Consider the following 13281-nt stretch of genomic DNA (forward strand, 5'->3'; position numbering starts at 1 on the left):
TAAAGGGACAGTCCCCCCAAAAACAATAGAAATCGTATATACTGTATAGTGTTCACCAGATGGAAACCGGAAACAATTAAAGCGTATCAGTGCAAACAGACTTTGACGGAGTCCGAACGAAAGCTGATAAAAGGTTAACAAAAGCATTTCCAGATGTTCCCCCTGTGAAGGAATTTTCTTTTTGCACTGATATGCTTACATTTTTCGGGACGCTCCACTCTCCTTAACGCTGCACGATAGAACGACGTTTTCTGGGACCATAGAGAGCCAAGAGAGGTGAGTACTAATCACAACTTCAACCCGTTTTCACTCCCAATGCGTCAAATACCAGTTTGTTTTATTCTGAATTGTCTTTATACTATTACATAATGTGTTTATTGTCACGCACCAATCACCGAGTCAAATTCCTTTTGTGTGCAAACAAACGTGGCAATAAACCGTTTCTGATTCTGAAGCGTCCCAACACGCTTGGAGCACTAAACATTGACATTTGGTCACATCGGTCGTTAGTCATGTTAGGCATTAGTGTCGTTGGTCACGTGACTCATTAGAGTCACTGGTAACGTGAGTCGTCTGTCAGTCAAGTTAATGTCAATCACCCTCTTTTCCCTAAACCGTACAAAGTGGTTTTGCTGCACTTCCTGTGAAGATGGAGGTTTATTTTGAAAAGACACAATGTAACATCTGTATATTGAGGTGTCCAAAAGTGACGCTAGAGCGGTACGTACAGCGGCAAACGTTTGAAGCTCAGGAGCACTGACCAAGCATTGGCGTGAGAACGTGTGTTGACATTTCCTCTTTTTTTGGGGGTGAACTGTTCCTTTAAATCTTTGACGCCTTGGTGCGTTTGTTTGCAGACTCAGCAGGCAGCCTGGCCAGCTGAGGCGAGGCGTCGTGTGTTTGTTTGTGGCGGATCCAGCTCTTGCGCTGTTGACACCAAATGAGGTTCTTGGCAGCTGTGTTCTTTATTTATCAATTTATTTATGAGGCCAAAAAGCCAGCCGGCCACATCAGGACCAGCTGGCTGTGACGCAGAGCCAGCAGCATCAGCAGCAGCAGCAGCAGGACGGACGCACACATGAGACGGTGTCCTCTGCCTCGGACCGGTCTGACCGAGCTCAGAGCGACAGCAGGAGTTCAGTCAAATCGATTTCTGGCTGTCTGCTGGTTTCTATGTCTCTCCGATGAATACCGATGCTAAAATTAGGACGCACTGGCGCATTGGCTCTGATATTTATTTCAGACTTTGGGAATTAAGGAAAAAAAAGATGAAAACATTTTAATCAGGTGGAAGCAAACATGAGAATCCTCATCATACTGTTCAACGTCTTTTCAAAATCGTGTTGTTTGTCCAAACCTTTGGTCGACTCTATTTTACATTCTGGTAAAGATCCCAGATCTGTCAGGTTGCATTTGGGGGAAATGCGTCTCTCAATGATGCCGGCAGCATGTCGAATATCTCTCCATCCCCACGATCCTGATTAATATTCGGCTCAGCTGATGTTCCAAGCTGCTCTTCAAGGAACCGTGATGTGTGTACTACTAATTTTTCTTTCGCAGAGATTTTGAGGGGAAAACGTTCCGACTTCCTGGATTATTGCGCCGCACGGGGGTCAGACGTCAGAGGTCAGAGGTCAGGGTGGAAGGTTTGACGTAAAACAAAAAGTTCAAGACTTTGACACCAGAGGACATAGTTCACAGTCCTGCGTGTGGTTTGGTTGGGAAAACAAAAGCATGTTCAACGTGCTTTAGTTGCTGTGAGACGATATTGTGGGAAAACAAATTAAATAAATCTTCAGTGAACATTTTGCAGTTTCGTTCATGAAAATGTTTCCTCACTTTGTTGATTGAAAAACGCAGCTAGATCATTGTTTGGGTTTAAATAATTGTGTTTGTTGTGCAAAATAACTAAGTTTGTTTCTTAAACGCTGTTATTTAAATACGTAGTAACAAGACTATAGTAAAATGAGTCAACGTTAACACAGGACATGAACAGTGATCTCCTGCCCATCCTCTTCTCCTGCCCTCTCTATGGGGACCGTCTGGCTCTTAATACTGTGTAATATGCTCTGGCCCTCTGCCATTGATGCGGATGGGTTTATATTCACGTGAGTTGAAAGCCCGGTGCGTCTCATAAAGGGTGCCTCCAAGCTTCGGTATCAAACCACACTGACCAAGCGGCGGTGTTTGACGGGTGGAGAGTGAGAACGGGTTGCCCAATCGCCTCTGGCCGGAGAAGGTATGTTAGAATTTTATTTGCCTTCCAAGACGAGTCTCCTCAGAAACTTAACTTTGACCAATAGGAGCACAGAGCGCTTTCACACACAACTATACACGGCAAAGCAAAAGAGGGAAGATGTTGTGAAAACGGAGGAACGGTGAAACGGAAGAAAAGTCACAATCGACAGCGAGCGTCACTTTTTTCTACAGTTTACAGTTATTTAAAAATCAACACAAGTTCCTTAAATATTGAAATCTCAGCCGTACCAAAACCTGACCGTCAAATATAAAGATTTATTGACATTTTGACCACTTTGAAGCTTGTGGAAGGAGAAAGGAATCCTTATGAAGAACGTGGTGATCATATCATCGGCTCTATCAATAACAAGTTCAGAGAGGTCGTTTCCATTATTTTGACCCCAATAATAAAGTTTGGTCAGAGTGTAGTTTCCTCCACAGATCTGTGTGTTTCTGTGTCATCTGAAACAGTTCAGAGACGTCTGAAGTCTCTCACTGTGAGGTCGCTTCAGAAGAACACAAACAGGTTTACTCTCCTCTTCTGATGCTGACGGAGGATCAGTTCTTATTTCGGCTTCTTTCTAATCAGGCGCTGAACTTCAGTTAACCCCGTTTCCTTCGCTCGTGACCCAGGTGGATTTCAGGGCCGTGTTTTCACTTCCTGTTCGCCTCCGAGGATCTGATTTCCTTTTTTTAAAGCGCTTCAGACTTTCCTTTTGTCCAAATTAAATACTGTAAATTAAATACCGTAAATGAAATACCGTAAATGAAATAGTGTTTGAGCTCAGCTGTTCAGTGTCGTTTTCCAGTGTTGGATGTGGAAAGCCTCGTTCATGTAAAAGCTTTGTATTGATGTTGGAGCAGCAGACGTAAATGATTAATGGGCCCCAGTTTTTTAGGAGTGACGTAGAGACGCCGTATACGACTCTGGTAGAGACCTGTCAATCACTGTGTAGCCCCGCCCTAAAACATCCCCTGCTTTATGGTCTGTTTGACTCTAAATGGACCAAAAGCCCAAAAGTCACTACGTTTTTTAACAAGTGGAAAAATCTGGCTGTCGGTTTGAAATATTTCAATCTATTTCAAACCGACTTCTTTCAAGAATTTTCCAAACAATTGGCTAGAAATAAGGCATAAATAATGCACATTGCTGTCGTCAATTAAGAAAAATGAGACTTGATTTTAGAAAACATAGAGATGAAATAATAATAAATTCATGCTTGTAGAGTGATCCTGTGTGAAAAATGTAGTTTTACATGGTGAATGTTATAAAATATATCCACTTGGAGACGACAGGATGCAGAATCGACTCCTTTATAGAGAAATATTCAGAGATTAGACGACCCAAAAATCATAAATGTTGTCCCTCTTCTTTAATTTGAGGTATTGAAACATGTATTTGAAACCTGAGTTGCCTGGTTGTTGAGTTGTTTCCTCTTCGAGTCATCCTGACTTCATCCTGAGAGGGAAACGGAGCAGCGACAGCAGGAGTCTTATAGGATTTTACCTGGAGGGCGAAGCTGTTTATTGTCCAGGAAAGAGACAGATGACAGTAAACTGAGCTTTACTTTACATAAGACAATCAGAGCGCAGAGCGAGCGATGACGGACGTGAGCTGTCACCTCAGATGGATTTCTTCTGTCGTCGCTCAGCCGGGCAGAAAGCTCGAGGCTGTCGCGAGGAATGACGAGCATCAATCACTGTCGCAGGAAAACACCCTGAGACGGCGGAAGAAACGGGGTTCATGTCCTCTGATGTAAAACACACAGATGTCTGTCCTCGGTGTAAGACCGAGGATCCCATCCGGCCTCACCGGGGCTCAGCAGGCTGAAGTAAAGGTCCCGTGTTGAGGGTAATGAGCGCTGTCATCAGGATGCCGTCCATCTCGCCATCCATCTCGTGTCCTCTGATTGAGAAGAGCTTTTACTCTTCAGAAACCTCCACACTGCAAAATGTCTCCATCTTTACATCTAATTTGTCTTTAATCCAGCAGGGGGCGACTCCTCTGGTTGTATAGAAGTCTATGAGAAAATGACTCTACTTCTCTCTTGATTTATTACCTCAGTAAACATTGTAAACATGAGTTTATGGTCTCAATCTCTAGTTTCAAGTCTTCTTCAGTACAGCATGATGTTCATTTAGTACATTATGGTCCATTTAGAGTCAAATAGACCATAAAGCAGGGGATGCTTTAGGGGCGGGGCTACACAGTGAGTGACAAGTTCCTAACAGAGCCGTATGCGGCGTCTCTACGTCACTTCTCCACAGTCCAGATATGGTCACTTCCGATGACTGACCAAGATGGCGACGGCCAGAACGCCGAACTCAAGGCTTCAGGTCAGTAGTCCATAAACCAATGAGTGACTTCACGACGACTGCGTCCACTTCTTATCTACAGTCTCTTGGATGAACTGATTAGATTTTGGTCAAATTGGTCAAAAGTCATTGGGACCTCACTCAAGACTTCATATCCTAATAATGTCACATGAATGTCAAACAGAATGAAATGATGAAGTGATGATTTACAGACATGGATGTTAACTTGAACCTGATCGATTCGTGCAGGTGTGAATCTTTTGGTCGTTTTCGCTCAGATTTTGTGCAATAAAATAGGTGTCTGGCAACCCACTTACGCCTCGTCTATATGTATACGCATATTTTAGAAAACTCTCCTCCATTTCAATGAAACTAATTATGTCCTCACGACCAAAAACTGAAAAAAGAAAGGCACTTGTGAGGTCATACTTTCAACACAGATCTGCTTCTGTGTTTTTGGTGTTTTTAAGTGATGAAAAGAATGTTTTTAGAAGACTGAGAAAGAAAACAGACTTCTCCCTGTTCCTTCTTCCGAAAGAGGTTAATGAATTTATTATATCTGCAGGTTCGCCTCATGTTAAACACATTCCCCCCCAAAATCCATCTTCATAAACTGGATATCTCTGGAAACTTTGAGAATATTTGGTTTATGTTTTCAATCTTGACGAGATTAAAACCAAACCCTGAAATAAATACAAGGAGTGCATTTTCTCAAAAGTGGCTCCAAACTGAAGAACAGAGCTTCTGATGTGCTCACATGTTTGTTTTTTTCCCCTCCAAAGTAAAAGACCCTCTTCGTTGCTTCGCATTGATTGTTTGTCAGCTGCTGATAGCACCGCTGATGGAGACGTGAGTGTGCGACATGCTTATTTTCCGGCTGTCTAATTAGGCAGCTAATTAAAATTGCAGTCCTCCAGTCGTAGCAGGACGTTAGATTTCAATTTGTTCAATAACACGAGGAACACATGTATGACTAAAGCCGTCACAGTTGCTATTCATTTTTATTATTCCTGCCATAATTTGATGACGTCAATCTTTTCACAAAGCTTCGGTCATAATGCTGTTTTTAAATCACAGGCGGGATACATTAAACACATATATTAGATGAGCTGATGTGCTTTAATGGAGCTTTAATGGATGCTGCAGTTCATTCAGCCCCCAATGCATCATTAATGCTAATGGTGATCCCCATTATATTCTCATGCAGCTGCAGTTCTTTTAGGTGTGTGTGTGTGTGTGTGTGTGTGTGTGTGTGTGTGTGTGTGTGTGTGTGTGTGTGTGTGTGTGTGTGTGTGTGTGTGTGTGTGTGTGTGTGTGTGTGTGTGTGTGTGTGTGTGTGTGTGTGTGTGTGTGTGTGTGTGTGTGTGTGTGTGTGTGTGTGTGTGTGTGTGTGTGTGTGTGTGTGTGTGTGTGTGTGTGTGTGTGTGTGTGTGCGTGCGTGCGTGCGTGCGTGCGTGCGAAAAATATCAGAGTTCATCTCGGCGTCACCTCCATGAATCTCAATGATTTCTGATGTAATCCGTCGCTGCTGTCACACAATCTGTCTCCACATAAGATGTTTGACTTCATGTTTGCTGTTGACACGGTCGGGAGAAACAACGGAGGTTCTCAGGAGGCAGTTTGGTAAAAAACTAAAGCAAATCAAAGAAATAAATACACATCCTGATGTACTGTACGTCTGCTCTTTTTGTCGTAAATAAATGAAAAATGTGTTTAAAAGAGCAAATCCTTAGTACTTAATTTCATTGATTTGTTGTATTTTAGAGTGTTGTATTTAAGTGTTTTGCAGGTTTAGGTTCTCTTTCCACATTTTCTTTTTGCACGAGTTAGTTCAGATTTTAAATTGATACGTGTTGATCAGTGTTTCTTTTTGTTTTTTACTCTACATCTGCATTAGTTCAATCTCCTCATCCAATGAATTACATGACAAAAATAAATGATCTTAAAGTGAAGTTTAGTCGTCTAATTTAGACACTTGTTAGCAGCCGCCATTTAAAAAGCAAGTCACCACAGCGGTGTTAACTGAAGAAAGTAACGTTTGAATCTCTTCCGCTTGTTAACTGGGACCTTATTTCAGGCATCTGACCGAAAACCCATTCAGAAAATATCTATTGACGAGGGAACCGTAAAAACCAAAAGATGCGGACTCATTTCTGGGTTTTCGGGCTCCTCCCTGCAGCTTCTCGAGGTGTCCGATCAGACAACGCTTGTATGTGTCCGTCTGGCAATCTGTAACGCAGCCGTCAGACAAACAGGAAACACCTGAGGTCTCCAGAACCCAGTGGAGCATCGGCAGCTCAGACGTGTTCTTTGTGTTGTTAAATAAACTTCCTGTCTGATGGATCAACCTGCAGCGCTCTGATAGCGTCGCCTCTCAGGCAGGTTTCTATTTACAGTAGAGGCCTTTTTTAATTTGCCGCCTGTTCGCCGTGCGAGTCGAGCCCGCTGACATTTGTATTGCTGTCAGGCCCTCGGCCGTCCGTCTTCCTCCCTCCTCTGTGAATCCTGATGAGGCGTCCGGGCGGCGCTCAGCCTCCGCCTGAAGTGAAATCAATCGGCCCTTCAATCCTTCTCTAAAGGACCATTATGCAGCCCCGCCGGGGCCTGTCTGCTGCAGGATCTACGACCTGATCCGCCTCCCTAATTCAGAACAGCAGAGCTCGCTAACTCGACCCTGACAAGGAACTGAACAACAGCCAGAGGAAGGTCAGCGCTTGAGGTTCAAATCTCAACAAATGCGCTGCAGGATGTCCAAGTGGAAGATCCCACTATAAAGATCTGTTTGATGGTGAAATAAAGACATTGTAATTGTTTAAAGATTGAGTTTTCTTGTGTTTTAACATTCTAAAATCCAACTGAAACCTTATTTATACAGTAAATTTCACAGGTTTGTGTCATTTTATCACATATTAAGACTTCTTTGGTGGCGTCACATTCAACAAGACATATTTAATATTCAACATGTAATATAATGTAGTTTGGTAAATACAGTTTTATAAGGTATTGCAGTGAGGCGAGACTTTTATGGTGCCGCCGCATAACGCGCCGAGACTTTAATATTTGTACATTATTTTTTGCTTCGTGAGAAACACATTTCATTTGTTTATATCTTCTTGTAACTGAATCATGATGATCGTTGTAGTCGTTCTGTTAAACTGAGATGAAGAATAGTTCATTCTCCTATTTCAATCAAGTATTTTTACATTACAGGAACACGTCACCATTAAAATTACCATTTATATATCAATTACTAGCTAGCTATGGACGCCGCCGTGACCCTCCGCCGAATGTACTCGCAAAAGCCTTCAATCAACTTTTATTCCAGACTCATTTTTGTTTATTATCTTTACCGACCATTTACGTACGTTACTACGCGAAACCACGGACGCGTTCGACTGAAAGTCACCAGTAAACACGGTCACTCGTTAAACTGAAACACCAGTTACTCAAACAGTCGTGATCCTGTCGTATTCTGAAGAACTTGAGTCCGCTGTTGGAAAATATCGATTGAAGGGAGACGAAGCGAGAACGGAAATGATATAAAGAGAAGCTAGATTATTTACACAATATTATCAGATGTGTATTATTACATCAGGGGGCTGCACGGTGGTATAGTGGCTAGCACTGTCACAGGTTCGATCCCCGATCCCGGGTGGTCCTTCTGTGTGGAGTTTGCACGTTCTACCCTTCCTTCGCCCAATGCCTTTTATAGTGAAACACCTGCAGGAAGATTTTAGTTTCATTGGCTGCAGCTTTACAGAGATAAAAAAGTGAAGAGAAGCGACGAATTTATTGAGACTGCTGTTTTCTAAGTAATAATTCACTGTATTTTTATGTTAATTTGATACAGTCTGATGGATGTAATGTGTTCAGATGCTGTTGAAAGGTTCCTTGGATCAAACTGATTCTAGCATGGCTGCTGTTTCCCGCCTTCTGAAGCTAACGGTTGACCTTTCGCTCGTCTCTCCACAGATCCCTCAGATCAGCTACGCCTCGACGGCCCCGGAGCTCAGCGACAACACCCGCTACGACTTCTTCTCCCGCGTGGTTCCTCCGGACTCCTACCAGGCCCAGGCCATGCTGGACATCGTCACAGCGATGGGCTGGAACTACGTGTCGACGCTCGCCTCCGAGGGGAACTACGGCGAGAGCGGCGTCGAGGCCTTCGTCCAGATCTCCAGAGACTCAGGTAGGGAAAAGACGAAAAAAAAACCTTGAGCGGTGAAATTTGAAAGAGTTTGTTTCGCTCGGAGATTAATTAAATGCCCCCGTGAGTGATGGAGGACATGCAGCATGAACAGCCACTGTGGGTTTCTAACTGGCCGTGCGTTGATGAGCGGACGGGAGGTCATGTAATTGACTCGTGATGTAATTACAGCAGAGGTCTTCTCGGCGGGTCACTGTGAGGTAATCGGACTCTGCTCTCGCTGATTAAAACGTTATCGCACCCAGGAGCTCTGACACTGATTGGATTGTAAAGGGTGTGTTTGAGATTCATCAGCTGTAGCAAGCATGTTGGAGATCAGCTGTGTGTGTGTGTGTGTGTGTGTGTGTGTGTGTGTGTGTGTGTGTGTGTGTGTGTGTGTGTGTGTGTGTGTGTGTGTGTGTGTGTGTGTGTGTGTGTGTGTGTGTGTGTGTGTGTGTGTGTGTGTGTGTGAACTCTTCTCGTAGACCAATTGTATGAAGATGCTTTAAGCAGAGAGCAAAAGCTAAAGTTTGTGGTTCAAAATAAAGCAGTCGGCGGGTCATAAAACAAATGCTCTGTTGATCTTTACGAATCAAGACTCCGTAGTCTAACAATGGCGTATCCCCAGAACAGAACAATCATGACTGAGAGAACTCAAAAAATCACACAATTATAATGCCATAAATCATAAAAAAGCAAGTTTGTTTTGGCTGCTTTTTCTGACCGAAGCGTTCGTCGCACATGATGTGTTCAAGGACCGTCGGAAAGACGAAAATTTGTTGATAATCATGGTTTTTACATCTTCTGGCTTTGATGAACAGTGTAGTTGTGGCAGCTGTCTAAATAAAACGTGCTTTTCAATCCTAGCGGCGGGTTTTGGGGTTCAAATGGAATAGCGGAGTTGGAGAATCCAGACATCAGTCTTCACCAGCGCTTGGTCAGGGCCTCATCTGAACCCATCGATGGTCGGAAAAAGAGCGAGAAAGTCTGCTTATGTTGGATGGGAAGGGGGGGTTGGATGGTCGAATTGAAAAAGAAATCCCATTGTGACTTTTTCGGGGGGCTTCGTATGAAACCACATGAGCCCTTTTATGAATTTAACGCACCAACATAAGACATTTATGAATTTACAGTTGTTGAGATGGTTGAGATGTCTGGAGCTCTGCTTCAGTAGAAGCGTTTTCCTTTATGTCTGAGCTCCAATGAGCCTCATGTTTCCTTTTCCAAACTTTTAGTTCACGATGACAGAAAAACACCAGTTTCTCTGCAGTTACCTTTTATGTTACGAAAGAAAAAACAGAAACAAAATGTTTTGTCAAATTAGATTTTTCCCTGCCCAGCACGCTCTCTGGTTCCTCGCCGCCACATATTTACCTGCGACGCTGCTGTAACCCGAGTGTAAATGGCAGCAGCAGCCGTAATCATGACGAATGGCTGCGATCGAGGCGTTTTTAAAAAGCTTCAGATTAATAACGAGACGCTGTGCGGAGAGCAGCTGTGGCTCCTCTGTGGGATCAACGAGCTCTGTTCACACACACACACACACACACACACACACACACACACACACACACACACACACACACACACACACGCACACACGGCTTCATTCGCAGCCTCGAACATGTATTTATATCAACAGGAATGAGGCGTGATGGTATGAAGCCTCCTGCTGGAGGAAATCATCTCTGTGATCAGAGGTTACATTGATTGGATCTGATTAGCGTCTAATGGGTAGATTGTGGGAAAGCGCTTATTTCCTCAATATCCAGTTGTCGTTATTAAATTATCTTCTCACTCGACAGAAGATGACTCATTAAAAATAAACAACACGTGTTTAAGCTCCTGGTGTGAAAAGCCTCATCGTGTCGCGGTAATAATTAGCCTTCTAACTGTTTTTTATCACAACTGTTCAAAGGCAGCTGTGTTCCCTTAAAGGGGAACTCTATTTTCATGTTTCACATCTAAGTCTGGTAACAGGTGGGGAGTTCTACTGTATATATATATATATATATATATATATATATATATGTATTTATACATCTGTCGAGTTGCATTGTGGGTAATGTACGAACAAGGACAAAGTAGTGGACTTAAACAAATGAGATGTGTTCTGCTGCTGCATTGATTACACTTCTGTTAACTGCAAACTATTAGTGCAAACTCAAACTGCTCTCTGCTCAGAAGAGAAACGAGAAGTCGTCCAATGTTTACTCACACAACGGTTTGTATGATATCTCACGAAAAGTTGTTTTTCAAATTTAACATGCGTGCAGGCTTTTCAAAATAAACTTCCGTCTTCACAGGAAACAAAACTAGTTTTAGGAAAAGATTGTCGTTTGGGTTTAAATAAATACGGAGGTACTGTTACTGAAGCACGCAAGTTACGCGACGAATAAATCAACGTTGAATTCTTGTATCACACGGGGAAGGAACAGCGGTGGACCCATCCCCCCCCCCCCCCCCCCCCCCCCCTACACAGGGGGGTACGAAGCTACGAATGCTGGATGAGACCAGCCTGAGTCGACGTTGATTCACTTGACTCGTGACTTCTCAATCAACTGAACATCTGTATTTATTTTAATTCAAACCACAATATCTTCCTAAAGTTATAACTAAGTTGTTTCCTGTGAAAACAGAAGTTTATTTTGAAAAGACTTGTAATGAGCTGAAATTGAAACGAGGACTTTCGTAGGAAAACGCACGGAAAATGAGGAGTAACTTTTCAGTAAGATATCCTACAAACCATTGTATCAGGATAGGTTGAGGGGCTCCAGGATAGTGAGCACTTCTACTTGTGATACTTTCATTTAAAGGAGCAGTGTGTAGGACTCAGTGGCATCTAGTGGTGAGGTTGCAGATTGCATGCAGCTGAACACCCCAAGTCAAGACGAAAAGGAGGAGGTAGTGAAGTAAAGAAGGAGGTATGGAGAGTGAAGGTCGAGGTCGGAAAGAAAGAGGGAGGTGGTGAAGGAAAGGAGGCGGCAGAGAGAGAGGAAAGGACAGCATATAGAGGAGGAAAAGAGGAGATATTAAAGGACAAGGAAAGAAGGAGATAAAGAGGAGAAAAGGAGCGGATATCCGGTGAAAGGAGGAAACACGTCTGTAAGCTAACTTCCTGCGTCCACTGATGACGTCATCCAGCTGCTGAGACAGATGTTGCTGATGTCGCCTGAGTTCCACAGATGATGTAGATAATAGACACAGGATCACTGCGCAGCCCGTCTCCATGACAACAGCTGCAGATCTCCCAGACCCCCCCCCCCCCCCCCCCCCCCCACAGGAGTGGAGTCGACATCAGGTGTGTGTTAGTGCGTTAACCTGCAGGGGGCGGAGCTGCGAGACAGCCGACAGGTGGAGCGAGCCTCCTGACCACCTCCAACTAGTGTGTGTGTGTGTGTGTGTGTGTGTGTGTGTGTGTGTGTGTGTGTGTGTGTGTGTGTGTGTGTGTGTGTGTGTGTGTGTGTGTGTGTGTGTGTGTGTGTGTGTGTGTGTGTGTGTGTGTGTGTGTGTTATGAAACACTCTTGGCTTTAAAGGGACATTCCAGTGATTTAACAAACCAAGATAGAGAAGGAAAGAGGGAGGTAGTGAATGGAAAAGAGGAGGTGGAGGAGAACATATAGAAGAAAGGAGGAGGTATAGAAGGGAAAAGATGAGGTGGAGGGAAAGAAGAGGTGGAGGAAAAGATGAGGTAGAGAACAACATATAGAGGTATAGGAGGACTGGAGGAGGTAAAAGAGGGAAGGAGGAGGAGAGGAGAAGGTATGCAGGAGGAAAGGGAGAGGTAAAGGGGGAAAAGAGGAAGACTTAATGAGGAGGAAAGGGGGAGGTAGAGAGGATATGGAGGAGAGGAGAATGTATAGGAAAGGGGGAGGTAGAGAAAGAGGATTTCTGGAGGTAGAGAGAGGGAAGGAGGAGGTAGAAGAAGAAAGGAGGATGTATAGAGGATGAAAGGGGGAGGTGTGGAGAATGAAAGGGGGAGAGTGCTTAAGTGGTGACACTTAACTCATTTTACATATTAGGACGAGATGTCTCATCAGTTGCTGGTCAACCTGTGAAAACAAAAGAGGTGCCACTAAAAGCATTTACTCAGAACTCAGGTAACACACGTATTCTGCATTTATTCATACAGTTGGATCTGATTTGCCGAAACGACTGCAGCAATGGAGACAGAGCGATGTTTACAGCCGTTTCCATCTACACGCAGCCTGTTCTACACTCCTCTTCATCCGAGACGACGCTCCGGTAGCAGAGCGACGTTTAGTCACCGCTCTCCTCTTTTCATCGCTCCAGATGAAGATCAGCTGATCCTCCCGGTTCATAATCAATCAGCGACACCTGGACCAAAGCACTGGGGAAAAAGAGTCTCTGCAATGAACCCAGGTGGGCCGACATGTAGGTGGCTGTCTCCACCAGGCTGAGCCGAGCCGTTCTGTGCCGGGCCAGCTGGCAGATGAATAGTCAGTGACCTCATTGGCAGGCAGTATCTGTCACAGATTAAAGGACCATTTACATAATATCACCGCAAAAAGATTTTATT

At 43.9% G+C, this 13281-nt stretch overlaps 1 protein-coding gene across 1 annotated transcript in view; it reads left to right on the top strand.

Annotated features, from left to right (window-relative positions):
• Positions 1–13281, top strand: part of LOC142947824 (metabotropic glutamate receptor 8-like) — a 103319-nt gene that overhangs the window by 25787 nt on the left and 64251 nt on the right. The window contains 1 exon segment of the mRNA XM_076089681.1: positions 8527–8743. Coding sequence (XP_075945796.1) covers positions 8527–8743 — 217 coding nt within the window.

Source organism: Anarhichas minor, unplaced genomic scaffold (assembly GCF_050575085.1).
Source record: "Anarhichas minor isolate MPS153535 unplaced genomic scaffold, ASM5057508v1 ptg000011l, whole genome shotgun sequence".
Lineage (NCBI taxonomy): Eukaryota > Metazoa > Chordata > Actinopteri > Perciformes > Anarhichadidae > Anarhichas > Anarhichas minor.